We start from the raw sequence: 15,783 nt of genomic DNA, 5'->3' as shown, positions 1-15,783 counted from the left end.
GCTAGCGCCCTCTATGAACTTTAACCAAAATGTGAACAGATTTCAATTCCTCTACTCAACGAACTCCAATCCCCAAAATTTTGTGAGGATATTTGCATTTGTTAAGGAATAAATTAAAAAAAAACTGAAATAATATTTTACATTTAACACCCTGTATCTCTTTAACTATCAACTTTTGGACTAAGGTAAGTTCGGCTAAATCGCAATATTTTTACTAGGGGAATCTACCCATGAATTTTGGCCCATTACGCTGCGACCATCCTGTATATATTTATATATATATTTTTTTAAAAACCTAACCCTGACGCGCGACGCCTATGACTAAAATCAAATTTGGTTATATCAGAATAATCGTTTTTTTATTTCGTGCTAAAACATGAAAATCGTTTTAATTTCATATAAGAGAGATATAAGGTGGCTCCATGTAATGTGAAACACAGAGTATAATTTTATACTATAACAATTATTATTCCTCCGACTTCTTGATTGTAAAGCTTACCATACACGAAGAGGTAAATATCACCCTCTAAACTGATTGAATTTTCACTTAATTATTTGTTTACGTAAAGAAATATTTTCTTTTTTGAAACATAATTTGTTAAACCCTGTATATCTACAGGGCGTCTTAGGGTGTTAAAATTAATAAAAAAAAAAATTATATTTTCAAATACCACAAAAACTACTTAGCTGATAAAACTATTCACATTTTTAATAATAAGCAAGGGGTTTTAATTTGGTGAAATTAGATTTAATTTAATTATTCCACTAGCAGCGTTGGAACATCATGACTAGATATTTTATAGAAAAGTTTGAGCACGCCTTTGCTTTTTTATAAACTTGATATTATTTAAATTGAGTAGGTAACTAAAAATACATTTTTTGTCTCTTGTATTTTTTGTGTATCTTGCTTATTTTTTGAGGAAAAAATCAAAATCTAACTTACAAAAAAAGCAGTGACTTGCTCAAAATTTTCCCTAAAATATCTAGTGATGAAATGACAGTTAAATCCAATTGCATCAATTAAAGCACTTTATTTATTTTTGAAAACAAGCCACGTTTCATCAAAATCGGTAAAATAGTTTTCGAGATATTTGAAAAAAATATATCATTAACTTTAACGTCCCGTATCTCGAAAACAAAGCTTTAAAACATGACCAGTTCATATAAAGTTTTCTTATTATTTTTGCGAGCTCCATCGTCTATTAAATTTTCCCGATTGAAACCTAAGCCACCTTGTATATGAAATCATGAATCATAACACGTTAATGGACTTCCCTGGAATTCTATCTACAGGTCTGCCACGGAATAACCGGGGTTACTGTTAACAGAAGTGGTCTTCGATGAATCGAAATGTGGAGGGGATGCAAACGTAGCTTATAAGCATATTATTTCCTTCAAAACCTGCAATAATTAAAAGTCATAATAGTTGATTGTATTTATCTAATTTCAAGAATGAAGTTTGTTGTGCTATTTAGTTTGTTATTTTTACTAGGTAAGTGTTGTTTTATTTAAAACAATTGATAATTATAATTATTACACTGTTAGATATTGCAATAGAATCATAGAATATAAGGGTGTTTATTAAGTACTTGTACAAACTTTAAAAGGTTAATCTTTGACTAATTTTACGATAAAAAGTTCTTATGAACATGGGTCCTCAACGGTTTGGTTCTTGAGATACAGGGCATCCAAAAAAATGTTTGTTTGGTATTTTAATTATATTTTTGTTCAATAACATGGCTATTTGACGAAATCTGGTATATTGATGGTGAAAACTCAAATATTTACTTAGTTTTTTGTTTAATGCTAAAGGGCGACACATACATTGTTTTACCTGGATTTAAATAACCACAACTTTTTTGTGCCGCGCTGTATGTTTGGCTAAACATACCTATTCTCCATTCAATTTTACGTACAAAAAGTACTCTTAGTATTTGTTGCTGAAAGCAGCCGTTTTGTAAAAAAAAAAACGGATTTGAAGTTAAACCTGCGTTGGAATTTTGTGAGTTGAATCATTAAGAGTGTTTGACAAACAAATCAAGAAGAGTCATCAGTCAATTAGTGAAAATTTGAACAAAAATATAATCAATTTTTTTTTTGTATCTCAAGAATCAAGCTAGTGCCGACACATGTTCATATGAACATTTTATCTTAAAATTAGTTAAAGATTTACCCTTTAAAGTTTGTACAAGTACTTCATAAACGTATACTTTTTTGTTTTGCAAAGCAAAATAATACTTTTATTGTCTTAAAATATAAGATAATTGTTATGTATTTCAATTTTCAGGTATAAGTCAAGCACAATTCAACGTCAGTGAAGAAAATGGTAAGTACTTACAGCATGTAAGAATTTTTAGAAATTTTCATTTGCCAAAAAGAATTACAAACATCTGAATGGCATCTTCTCTTTTTTTTTAGATGTCTAGGAACTTGTTCCGAATTCACTACATTTATTATAAGTTATAATTATCTTTTCATTATCGTTGTCGTCATCATGAATAACTGAAATTAATAATAATAATAAATCGTAAATATGAAAATGTAGCGACATAAAATCTTATTTATGGAATATTAAATAGTTATTTTATTCAGATCTGACACTACTGCAGTCTGATGGAAGTATTCAAAAAGATCAAGGAAAAAGAAGAGGTAAGTTCATTTAAATATCTGTTTCTTCTTAATTTACTATAATATATACAGTATGTCCACGGTTAGAGTGGCACAGAGGGAAGATATTTTTATTTTTCATTTTACGAGAAAAAGGCATTCTTGATTAAAATTTTTGCTGGCTCTAAAATGCGATTGACATGGAGAACTTTTATCTTGCATGTACAGGGTGATCAGAAAATCGGTAAATATAATAATCGTTCAAGAATAAATTACCTTTTACTCATAATTCAAATATAACATCAAAACATTATATTAAAAAAAAAAATTGTTGCAACGTAAGCATATTAAGAATAACTGTTACTATTACTCAAAAGCCCTATCACTTTTCATTATGACGGTTGTTGTCAAACTTTTTTATTCTCCATGCCAACCGCATTTTAAAGACAAGTAAATATTTTAATTAAAAATGCCTTTTTCTCATAAAATGAACAATAAAAATGTTTTACTGTCTGTTTCTATCAAAGTAGGCCGATTGATACACAAATTGAAATTATAATATAAATTTCAATTCTAAGTAACTTTTCTTAATAAGATATTTCTGTATTGTTAAAAATAAAGGCAGTTTTTTCTTGAACTATTTTTATATTTAGCGATTTTCTGACCACCCTGTACATGCAAGATGGAATCTCTCTATGCCAATCGCGTTTTAGAGAACAGCAAAAATTTTAATCAAGAATGCCTTTTTCTCGTTTCCATTCTACCCGTGGACATACTGTATAGATTAATAAAAAATTCCTTTTGTTCATCATTTTTACGTCTAGTTAATGTTCATGTTTAAACGAATGTAAAATTATTATTTTTCAAAAAATTATTCACCTTTTTAGTACTCAGGAGAGCCGTCAGAAATGCTTTCACTGCTTTGGGCCAAAAATATTCTGCTCGTCTGGAAAAAATAATTATCAACAATTGTGAAACCAATGGACAATACGAAATAGCGGAAAAATTGCAGGTAAGTCTAATCACCAAAAAATTGTTTCGTCAAATGAGATACAAAAAAATCGTCATTTATTATATTATCAAGCATACCTTACTGATACCCTCAAAACCCTTAAAAATTTGATCGAAGCGTCAAAAAATTTCAGTAGACTTACGGTTGTGTAGAGTGATTACAATTACTTACTAGTTTCATCAGTGTATTTTGATTTTTCCTTCTATTGTGTAACCAAGCAATTTCTGATCAACTGAAAACATGTTTTAGCCCTCTTTTGATGAGATGAAAGCATGTCTCAGTAAGAAGAGAATATTCAGAATACCCAGGGATGAATATTTGGCGCATATTGAGGCATGTAGGAGAGAGTCAATAAAACTATCTAAAAGTTGCCTATCAGAATCCCAACGTTATTTCCCGGATTTACAATTAGATATATCTAAATCTCTCACCAACGTCTTGTATGACGACTTCGACATTTTAAGTAGTAAGTGGGCATTCTTTGAAAAATATATAATCTTCCACGATTAAATCTTTTACGAATTATCCAAACAGTAGTTCTGATATGAATATATGTACATTGTTTTAGATGACATGGTCAAATGTTTGCCTAAACTGAAAAATAAAGATGTGCTAACTAATTATGCGCAATGTATAAAGGAAGTTGCCGCTGCTAGAGGCGATTCTAGTCAGATACCAGACACCAAGAAGAAATTTTGTCAGTAAGTATAACACTTATAAGTATTTTGATGTATTCAATAGTTTTAAAGGTTAAAAACAAGCCATTTACATATTACGTATTATAATAACATCCAATTTTAATTTTTCTACATATACATATGTATAATGTATTGTACCTGTAAGCTAATGTATACTATGTTTTAGGTCTTTCGTGCCACTTGCTAACTGTTTCACGAATATGATAAAAGATACCTGCGGCGACACACCTGGAATAACGAAGTTTGGAGACGATTATATCAAAGCTCACAAAGATGTGTGTGAAGAAAATGAAATCTAACTTGCCATTTTCAATCAATTTTTTGTAATCGTATTTACGTATCGAATAAAGTTTTTATAACGTAAAAACCAATAATATGTTTCTATAAACGTATTCATTGCTTCTTGGATACAAACATCGTCACTATAGAGTTGCCAACTGTTCTTTATTACTTTTAAGGACTTATTTGATAAAAAGCGGCATTTTTATAAAATAAAGTTAATTCTGAATTTGCTAGGGCAAAAATACAAAAAATTATATACCAAACAACATGAAACTCTGTTTTAATAAATGGCAAGAAACAGTATCTTATTTTTGCTTTATATTTGATTGGGTATTTCTGCGATATTTAAAACAAAAAAGTTAAGTAACCTCTTACGTGCTCTTGTGTCAAAAAAGATAGTTGAAAGGTTGATTTTATAAATTTAGTATAGCTTAGCCAGGAATATCCTGCACTGGTGAAGTAGTCAATAATTTTTCAAGTTAATAATCACTGTAACACAGTATACAGTATGTTTAATTATAAAGGCCCCAAGCTATATCTCGGTAACCCGTTTTTGGACACCCTATAAAGTATATATATTTTTAAATGGGAATGGATTATTTATTTAGTGACGCACATTTTTTTTTCGTCATACTGTGTAGATCATCTTTATTTTTTTTTTAAATGGGATCGTATAAATTTTTTTGCACGTACTGATTGATTTTTTTGTCTCTTTCCAACCGTATGAAATTTATATGCGTTTGCATAACGAAATTTTTTACGGTGCTCGCTTTCTAAATCACATAAAATAGAAGGCGCTGGAAAAACAATAATTTTGCATACTGTTATCTGTCACATATCGGTTTTGCTGCAAGTTTATCCTAATAGAATTTCCCCTAATAGAAGAAAGTTTGGTAAACTTGAAGCAAATCTAAGGGAGTATGGAACGCTAAAGAAGAAAAGAGTTTATTTGGGATATGCTTGCGATGAAAATCAAGAATTAGGTAGATTTACTACGAAGTATGCAAGAAAAATTCCATACGGGAATTAGCCAGGAATCATAATAATTTAACCGAGTACGTTGTATATAAAATTCTACATAAACTTAAATTGTTTCCATACAAGGTCAATTTGGTGCAACATCTTCATGAAAATTACTTTGAACAAAGAATACAGTTTTGTCGCTGGTAAAGCAAATAATAATCCCAACTTTCCAAAAATGATTTTATGGGCAGATGAAAGTCATATTTAACTGCAATTCATCATACCATTGGAGCCATGCCAAACCTAAAATTATAAGAGAAGGAGATTCTCAAAATCGATTTCATATTGTTTGGTGTAGTATGCTAGGTTAAAAAATATCAGGGCCATATTTCTTTGATGGTTCTTTAACTGGTGAACGGTATATACTTAACAGTTTTTTTGAGACATCAGTTACAAGAATATTTTGCAGAATTAACAGTTAGTGAATGAGTATGTCCATATTATTTTCCAACAAGACGGTGCACCTCCACATAATGCCCAAATAAACAAACATAAATTATTTGAATGCTATACTGGATTTGTACAAGAGGACCCATACATTGGCCACCACGATTCCCAGGCATTAATCCAATGGATTTCTTTCCCTGGGATTTCTTAAAAAACTATGTTTATTTAACACCACCAAATAACATTGATCAGTTGAAAGACAGAATTAGTACCGCAATAAATAATATTCCACATAACATTAAATGAAATAGAGTTTTATACTCAGAAATTCAAGTTCTTTTAGTAACGTTACTGCATTGAAATGTCTGTTTTACTCATTAGTTCGTTCTAAATTAGAATACTGCAGCCTTAAATGGTACCCTTACTACCAAATACATACTAACAAGCTTGAAAAAGTTCAACGTCGTTTTCTTAAATTTTTAAGCTTTCGAATTGATGGTTATTATCCAAATAGAGGATATGAACATAGGCTGCTGTAAGATCGATTCAAAATGCCGTCTTTACAGAATAGAAGAACACTCAATAGTTAAGATTCGAGTTCCTAGACATGGGTCTCGTGCTGATTGCATGTTCTATTGTGGGAATGTTAAAACCAACATACTTCTAAATCTCCCATCAATGTCATGGCAAATAATAATTATAATTTAATGCAGTGTGATATAAACCACTGTACCATAAATAATTTTTCTGTAGCAACTGAATTTTTTAATTTAATAAATTTTAACTGATATTGTAGAAACTAGAGCGTATTTTGTAGTCTATATATCTATTTGTATTTATTTAGAACTATGATTTTTTATATTTTTATTGTTTATACTTGAATGTAGGTATATACTTTTTTGTCCTGTAATTGGAACATTTGTTCTTTAGGGCAATAAATGCATTATTTATTTTAAAAATGTTAAGGTAATTTAAATCAATTTAATTTTTTTCTAAGGTTGGCGTTTTATAGACAAGAAAACGTATTTTTAGTAAGAAAACGATGGAAACATCCAAGAAGTGACGAACGCTAAACTATAGCAACTTCCTTTAATTTTTCTCAGATTTTCTTAGATGTTCTAATATTCTAAACAAAAAAACTGCGCGAATAAACGCCTCCCTTAACGTCTTTCTATATCAAAAATCTAGGTACAGATTTAACGATATTTAAAAGATATTTTAAGATATATTTAGGGGGAAAGAACTACTCTCTGGGTTACATGCTCCAATTAGAATAACCGTGGCTGCCTACTGAAATAATGTTCTCTTAAGATAAATGAAACTGTAGAGGGGATATGGCGTATGAACAAATTATTCCCATCAGAGCAGACAATTGTCAGTTATAGTAAGTGTACGAATTCATTTGTAAGCGTCCAGTTCCGAAAATGAATTTTATTGTGCTAGTTAATTTGTTGTTTTTATTAGGTAAGCGTCGATTCGTTCGAAATCATTTACATACGTAACTACCGTATATTACAATCCGGTACCTACACCGTATGATGCAATCTATTATGCAGCAAGTCAAGGTTTAAAGATTTCAAATTCATAAGAAAAATTTTATGATTTATTCACGCGAAGACGAACAATAATAATCATAAAAATCTTGCGCAATATTAAATAACTAAAACAATATTTATACAGGAAACTTCATTTCAAGATTCGCTCGTTTGATCACGATATTCATTTGTTTAATTATTTTTTCTAATAAGTAAATATGTAATAACAGAAAATTGTAGATTTATACTCGTAATAGTTGACTGCTGATGAAAATGAAAAATTATGAAGAAAGGTCGGTTATAAATTGCATCGTATAGATTTTTATGGAAAATATTTTTTTCAGGTCTAAGTCAAGCACAATTCCGAAGCAGTGAGGAGACTGGTAAATACTTGTAGCTTGTATATAGACTTGAAGATTACATTTATTAAAATAAATTCGGGATATTCCAGTACCTATAAGTAATTAAAATCAATAAAATAAATAAAAATTGCTATTATTAACCTCTTTATTCCATGAAGAACTGTCCTTTTTCGACGTTTAGTAAATTATATTAAAAGTTTCCAAATTTCTGCAGCAGTAGTTAAAGCAAAATTTTAATTGAAACTTATTAAACAGAATTTACTATATTAAAAAATTTTTCAATCTACTTAGATCCCGCAAGACCCCTACGGTCTGAAGAAAGTCCTCAACGCTATCAAAGAAAGGAGAAAGGTAAATTAAATTACATTTATACATTTTTCGTAATAAATTAGTTAGGTATTTTATATTTAAAAAAAACTCAGGTCGACAAAATTTTGAAACCAGACTATCCGTATTGCAAATCAATAGAAATTGATTATCACAGATTCAAAAAACGATATCTCGAAGATGAAATGAGATATTCGAACGATTCAAGATGACTGTTGAAGAAGTTAATAAAACTTTTATATGCCATAACAAATTTTGAAGGAAAATTACCTCGGGGTACAGAACCTCACACACAGCGAAAAACCGTGTTTTTCCGCAACTTTAGCTTAACACATCTTTAAAACTTGATGTGGTAGAGCAATGCTGAGGTCGAATTCGGATTCAGCACACCGAAAGGTCAATTACATTTTGCCGGCCTGTGTAATTCGCATCTTCCTCTTATTTCTAAGGGTACAAATATGATAGAGCACCACTCCACTCATAGACTAGGCGCTATCTGTTTTGGTTTGGGTTAGTCGTATATCCACGGAGATTTTTGGCTTTTTGGCTTTCAAATATTAAGTACTAAAAATTAAAATTTTTCTATGTGCATAAAAAAATGTGGGCCTAACTTTTGGCGGCACAATATGATAAAAAAATTCTAAAAATGTCATATTTTTCTTCCTATTTAATTATTTATCTTTTCAAGCGTTGCTTTTTGTGTTTCTAATGTTTCTAATTAATTTTTTTACAAAATATGACTAGTTACAAATCGAATGAATCACTATTATTATTGTAAAAATCGAAAAAAACGCCAAAAATGAGGTTAAAAAACATTACTTCTTAGGGAATTTTTTTGGGGTCTTTAAATTGGGTATAGCACCTTCATACTTGGCTCGAGAAAACTTCATGTTATGTAGAATCATCACACCAAATTTCATCAAAATCGGTTCGATAAATTTTGCATAATAATTTTGCAATCCAGATTTTGAAAAAATATTTGCAAAGTTTTAAAATTTTGCACAGCAAAACCAAGGCCCTTAAATACTTGAAAATTGAATCACATATAGAAGGGCTCTCAAACGCTTTTTGAAAAATTCGAATCCGTCAATTAGGAGAGCTCTGGCGCTTGTTTAAACATTGGTCGAATTTTTGTACTTATAAACAATTAGAATAACTGTGAATATAAATATGGACTTTTTGAAACAGATACCGTCTGGACTATCACGAGTATTAGTTTATTGGTTAATAAACTTTAAATTGGTGACATTTTCTTCGTGCAGCAGGATTCCAGCATATTTGTTCCCTTACTAACAAAAATTGTTAAACAAAACGCATATTATTGCTACCACCCATAAAATTATTATTTTCGCAAGTTATAATCAACAACCATCGCATTTTTAGTGCTCAAGAGAGTTGCGAGAAATGAATTTCGTAATTTGGCCCAAAAGTACGTACCTGCCCTGGAGAAAATAATTATTGATAATTGTAAAGCTAATGGACAATATGATGCAGCAGAAAAACTGCAGGTAGGTCTAATTAACAAATTTTTCAACCTGAAGAAGTAAATATAAAACAATTACATTCATTACATGAATCTAGAAATAGGGAAGTCAATCTTCATCAAATGATTTATAATAATATAACAATTCGGTTCTTCGATCCTTTTGAGATGCGCAGTGGTCAATAACTTTCTCTTAAATTGTTGAAACCGTTTATCTGCTTCAATAACAATTTTTCTGTACTGAGCATAGCCATAGCCTTTTTTATACATTTCTAAAAATGTCTTTATCCTTTTTAAATTTGAAAAACAACGCTCTCTTTCGACTATTATTATAAGGAGGATACAAGATATTTTTTCACAGTTTCAGAAAAAGTAATAAACAAGTTTTGTTAATTTGTCTTCACTGTTTTAAAAACAATTCCCTATTTTAAAATATTTTCAGTTAGTTTTAAGCAGTTTAAGACTATGAATATTCCATTTTAATTAATTACAAAATGCCTTCAGGAAAAGATTTTTTACGTTTTAAATCAATCTACGCGAAATAATGAATTTCTAATGAAATTTCATATTATGAATCTTCGATTTTACATTTACAAATGAATATGTAACGGAAAAAAACATCCATCTGATACTAGATAACTTTTATCATACTATACAGTAGAGTAATAAAGCCAGTGAACTTGATTGCTTTAAATGCTTAATACAAACATTACAAATAATACTTACAATAGTCATTTAATTTTATTGGATTCTCTAAAAAGGGACGAAATCTATGTAATTATTTTATACAAAAAAATTGTAGATATTTATGAAAATGTTTTACAGATATTTGCAGAATGTTTTGAAAACAATCCTCTATTATTTATAAAAGAACACGTTTCAACTAATACACTAATACAGTCTTGTATTTTTTCTGTTCTATTATCACCCTTGACAAAGACCGGCTATTTAGATATTGCGAGTGTAATTCAGTGCTGGTTGGGACATGCAGCCCTTAAATGCTTCCCGCAACATCGGCAGTTAGGTCTATGGGGTTATATATTTTTTTCTATACCTAGATTTCTGGTGTCAAAGAACATTGTTTGACTTCATTTGATTTTTTCGAAACAATTTTTGAATTTGTTTGAATTAGCTTAACATAGTTAAAATAGAGTAAAAGCGCAGATAGGATGTAGGTTTTTTTAAAAAGGGATCCTCCCCTATTGCCGATGTTTTTAACAGTTAAGCAATTTTTTGGTGAATCTAAACATATTTCAGCCCACTTTTGAAGAAATGAAGACGTGCTTGAGCAAAAAGAAATTGTTGGTAACTCCCAGAGAAGAATTATTGGCTTTAATTGAGGAATGCATTGTAGAACCAGTAAAACAATCTAAAAATTGTCTAGCAGAGACCCAACGCTATTACCCACAATTACTATCTGAATTGGCCAAATCTCTCACCAACTTTTTGTATGATGATTACGACATTATTCGTGGTAAGCAGTCTTTAAATGATAACATTGAAATGTTATTATAATTATTTTAAAAGATATACAGTACGACAAAAAATAAGAATGTTTTGTCTTATGAACTATATGTCTATCTCCTCTTGTTTTCGAGATACAGAGCGACAAAATAAAATTTTTTAAATAGAATTTTTACGAAAATTTCCAAGCAGTGCGAAATATTTTTATGAAATTTGATATTCCGGGGTTTTTAAGGACGCCAAATACGCTGGTCTAATTAATTTTTGGATATTTTATAGAGGGCGCTAGTATTACATTTTAAGTTATAATTTTTTTGAGGTTAGTTTTTTTAGCATTTGGGCTCCAATTTCTAATGTACAATTTTATTTTCTAAAAATAATGTACTCTTGTTAGAACTTCCTAATGTGTTCCCAAAATTTTAGTGACTGTAATTAGTCATTACTAACTACAGTCACTAACAATCACTAAAATTTTGATATAAAGTTAATTAGAGTTTTAAATATTACTGAGAATGTATGCGTTGTTTATGAGACATCCATCAATAAGTTTTGACATAAGCCTACTTTGAGAAAAGTCACTTATTTTCTTCACCGTAATATTGTAAGAGTTCAATTAAAAACCTTTTTTCTGGAAAACCGTCCACATTAGGAAGTTCTAACAAGAGTACATTATTTTTATAAAATAAACTTGTACATTAGGAGCCCGAATGGTAAAAAAACTTAACCTTAAAAAAATTAGAACCTAACCTCTACGAAATATCCAAAAAATAATTAGACCAGCGTATTTGGTGTCCCTAAAAACCCCGGAATACCAAATTTCATAAAAATATTTCGCACCGTTTGGAAATTTTCGTAACAATTCTATTTAAAAATTTTTATTTTGTCGCTGTGTATCTCGAAAACAAGAGGAGATAGACATATAGTTCATAAGACAAAAAATTCTTATTTTTTATAGTACTATCACCCCCTGAATTTACGGGAGGTCTTTCTGAAACACCCTGTATAATGGTTATAATATCAATACAATTTTTTTTTAAGTTGACCTGATTGCTTGTTTCCCTAAACTGAATAACGTAAAAGTGGCAACTAGCTACGAACAATGTCTAAGGGAAGTTGCTATTCGTACCCATGACTCACGTGAAATACCACATACGAAGACAGAATTTTGTCAGTAAGTATTGGCAACAGAACTCTTCATTTAATAGTTTCCGTAGCTTTATCATATTTCGATTATTCTAAATATGTACAAGTGTCATAATACAACTTGTTCTAGGGTTTTTGTGCCTACCGCTTACTGTTTCACGAATATGGTAAAGGAGAACTGCAACAGGACACAAGGACTTGCCAAATTTAGAGAGGATTATGTGAAACTTCACAAAAATATTTGCGAGGAAAAATAAATGTAACATGCCATTTGAACAATATTTTGTAGTCATATACACTTCTAATAAAAGTTTTATACTAATAAAAACTAACTTATTTACATTAAATGATGATCTATTTTCTTGAAACTTGAAAATGTTTTAGGCACAAGTTTTTTTGGTCAGATATTTAAACTGCGAATAATTTCACACGTGCTATAATTCACTATCTGTTTTTCAATGTGAAGTCAGATATTCGGCTCAGAGTATTTCAAAAATTTAACTATTCATAAATATATTAATATCCAATTTTCCACTGCTTGTTATTCGAAACACACCCAGTGTGATAATAAGTTCATAACCTCTGATAAAGCCCGGTCACAACACTATATTAATATGACCTCTCTGTAAGTTTAGACTCGAATTAGTCTTAGTTCCTAAGCCGACAAAACACGGGCTCTGTTGCAAATCATATTTTTTTTAGTTTAAAATGAAGTGCTGTGTTTTCGGTGTAATATTACTAATTGGTAAGTAATACAACCAATTTTATATCAGCAATAGATTTTAATAAATGAAATTACACAAACAACACTCACAAATTGTTTTTATTTTAAAAATAATATATGGTATATTTTGTGCAGAAACAATCATCTATGGAACCAATAGGTATTACAATTTACTGATATATACTAAATAAATGTAGACCAAAGGACCATTCAAATAAAAAATTACTGATGATAGTTACAAATTATTTTTGAAGAAAAATATTTGATTTGATAAATATACAGCGTATATTCAAGATTTTTTATAAAATAAAAAAGTGGTTTTCTGAAAAAACGCTTCTATAAAAGTCGCAGCAAGTTACGAAATACAAACTGGATCATCGTAATTGGTCTAACAATTACAAGAAGTCTTATTTTCTTAATAAAAAACCTTCTTTTCGTTTTTTAATATTATCTCGCTTGTTGTTAGAGATGAACCCAACAAACCCTACATGACTATGCTCGACAGGGAACGTTCTATCCAATTATGTAAAAACATACAGGGTGTTCCATTTAGCTTAACAAAGTTAACATCCGCGGCCATTTTATTTAGACTTCATTTGTTTTTCTACTATCATTTTCTAAAAATTCATAAAAAATAGTGCAACTTTTATATTTCACATTTTTTTATAACTCTTAAAACAAAAAAGTTAAAGGGGGTCAAAATATAGTGAATCACCCTGTACAGGGTGTTTGAAAAAGTTGGTACAAAATATAAGGGGGTGAAAGTAGAGCCGAAAATAGGAAAAAAAGTTCCTATAAACATTGGTCCTCCGGAGCACCGTTACTGAGATACGGCCTTCCAAAGAGGTCTTATCATTTAGATATTTTTTAAAATAATTTTCTTTCTGAATAAGATAACGGAATGAGAATTGTAGATAATAATTATACTATAAGTTTCATCAAAATCGGTTATAAATAAAGATAGTTTTCTAACTACTAACAGAAATTTTTCGATTTTTTTTTTATTCCTTTGAATTATCAAGCAAATAATATTATTTTTTTATGAATTCGACTTTTTTGAAGAAAAAAATTTGCCTACTTTTTTTTCAAATTCTGCGTAGTTTAGTAAGAAATTATTATTTTTTAAATAATGTTTGGCTCAAAATAGTAACCTTTTTTAACATTTTCGCATAGTAGGCGTCATTTATAGTGACAGTACGTGAAAATGTTTAAAAAAGTTACTGTTCTGAGCCTTACATTATTTAAAAAATAATTATTTCTGACTAAACTACGCAGAAGTCCAAAAAAAAGGTAGATACATTTTTTCTTCAAAAAAGTCCAACTCATTTAAAAATAATATTATTTGCTCGATAATTCAAAGGAATAAAAAAAAATCGAAAAATTTCTGTAGAGTAGTTACAAAACTATCCTCATTTATAACCGATTTTGATGAAACGTATAGTAGTTAAAAACCATTTTGGCTTGATTATTACCTACAATTTTCATTTCGTTATCTGAATCAAAAAGAAAGTTATTTTGAAAAATATCCAAATGATAAGACCCCTTTGAAGGACCATTGTTTATAGGAACTTTTTTTACTATTTTCGGCTCTACTTTCACCCCCTTAAATTTTGTACCAACTTTTCCAAACACCCTGTATATCTAGTACACCACTACATATAACAAAATTCATTCGAGTTATAGAGAAATATCCTCGTTTATAATGGGCCATACTGTACATATTTTTTTAGGATTCAGCTTGGTTTTTTGAATTATTATTTACATTCTAGTTTTTCAATAATGACAGTAAATAACTGATAAGTTGAGATATCAACCGTTTCTTCGTATTCAGCAGAAACATTTATCAACAATAAACAACTTACTCATGTAATTTGAAGGCAATAGATCTCAATATAATAAGTTTATTAATTACAACGCAAGCAAAAATATGCAGTAAAGAACAACAATATTTATCTTTTCTCAAAAAACTTTGTCAAATTAATACAATAACAATATGTAAATAACAGATAACTCATTTTTATAATAATTGCCAACAATTGCAAGTACATCATAGAAAAAAAAATATTTTCAAAAGTAGGTACCACTATAATCAATAACGGTTTTTTATTAAATGAAAATAATTTCAAGTAAATTTATGAAAGACATAATTTTGTAGGTACGTACCAAAAATATACTAACTATGGGTAGTTGCACCAAGGGTATTTGACGGAAGTTTAAGACTAAACGTAGATTAAAATAGAAATTTTTGTTGCACTAATTCTTAAACTTGAGTCAATTATTTTTAATCTCAGATTAACTTAAACCACCAGCTTTGGAGGTTTTAGTGGAAGTTTAGTTAACCAAATAATTAAAACAGAATAAATGTCCATACCATAAAAAACTTAACAAAAGGTCCAGTTCGTAGGATTTGATATTTTGAGTGCTAGATTCTGAAGTGTGTGGATTAAAATGGATTTTATTGATTTAAATGTAGAATATGAAGACATATTTGACGATGATTTAGAAATAATAGAAAGAGACATGGGTCGAATAAATAATCATGGAGCATTACTAAACATACAAGCAGATGCACAAAGAGTTCAGAATGACATTGTAACTAATTATTTGGGTAATATTTAAGGATCAAATAATAGCTGCTTCCCTTTTGCAAGCAACTGAGTATGAATTACATGTAATGTGTTATGTGAGTTTTATAAAGTTCTCTTCTTTCGAATGCAATTGACTTTCTCAACAGTT

At 29.5% G+C, this 15,783-nt stretch overlaps 3 protein-coding genes across 3 annotated transcripts in view; all 3 read left to right on the top strand.

Annotated features, from left to right (window-relative positions):
• The first annotated feature begins 1,386 nt into the window (after positions 1 to 1,386).
• LOC108905319 lies at positions 1,387 to 4,686 on the top strand. The gene is made up of 7 exons (XM_018708129.1): positions 1,387 to 1,492; positions 2,288 to 2,326; positions 2,593 to 2,649; positions 3,495 to 3,619; positions 3,869 to 4,085; positions 4,188 to 4,320; positions 4,484 to 4,686. Exons 1-7 carry the CDS (start codon positions 1,453 to 1,455, stop codon positions 4,614 to 4,616), a joined length of 744 nt encoding a protein of 247 aa, XP_018563645.1. The 5' UTR covers positions 1,387 to 1,452; the 3' UTR covers positions 4,617 to 4,686.
• Positions 4,687 to 7,384: 2,698 nt separating this feature from the next.
• Positions 7,385 to 12,632, top strand: LOC108905317. The gene is made up of 7 exons (XM_018708127.1): positions 7,385 to 7,473; positions 7,889 to 7,927; positions 8,198 to 8,257; positions 9,617 to 9,741; positions 10,974 to 11,190; positions 12,219 to 12,351; positions 12,454 to 12,632. Exons 1-7 carry the CDS (start codon positions 7,434 to 7,436, stop codon positions 12,578 to 12,580), a joined length of 741 nt encoding a protein of 246 aa, XP_018563643.1. The 5' UTR covers positions 7,385 to 7,433; the 3' UTR covers positions 12,581 to 12,632.
• A 321-nt stretch (positions 12,633 to 12,953) lies between these two features.
• The window catches only part of LOC108905328, a 13,305-nt gene continuing 10,475 nt past the window's right edge, over positions 12,954 to 15,783 (top strand). The window contains exon 1 of the mRNA XM_018708147.2: positions 12,954 to 13,068. Within this exon, the coding sequence (XP_018563663.1) occupies positions 13,032 to 13,068 (37 nt within the window). The 5' untranslated portion in view covers positions 12,954 to 13,031. The remainder of the gene's footprint in view (positions 13,069 to 15,783) is intronic.

This window comes from Anoplophora glabripennis, unplaced genomic scaffold (assembly GCF_000390285.2).
Source record: "Anoplophora glabripennis isolate ALB-LARVAE unplaced genomic scaffold, Agla_2.0 scaffold217, whole genome shotgun sequence".
Lineage (NCBI taxonomy): Eukaryota > Metazoa > Arthropoda > Insecta > Coleoptera > Cerambycidae > Anoplophora > Anoplophora glabripennis.
The sequence above is the reverse complement of the archived record's forward strand: the minus strand, read 5'-3'. Positions and strand labels throughout refer to the sequence as shown.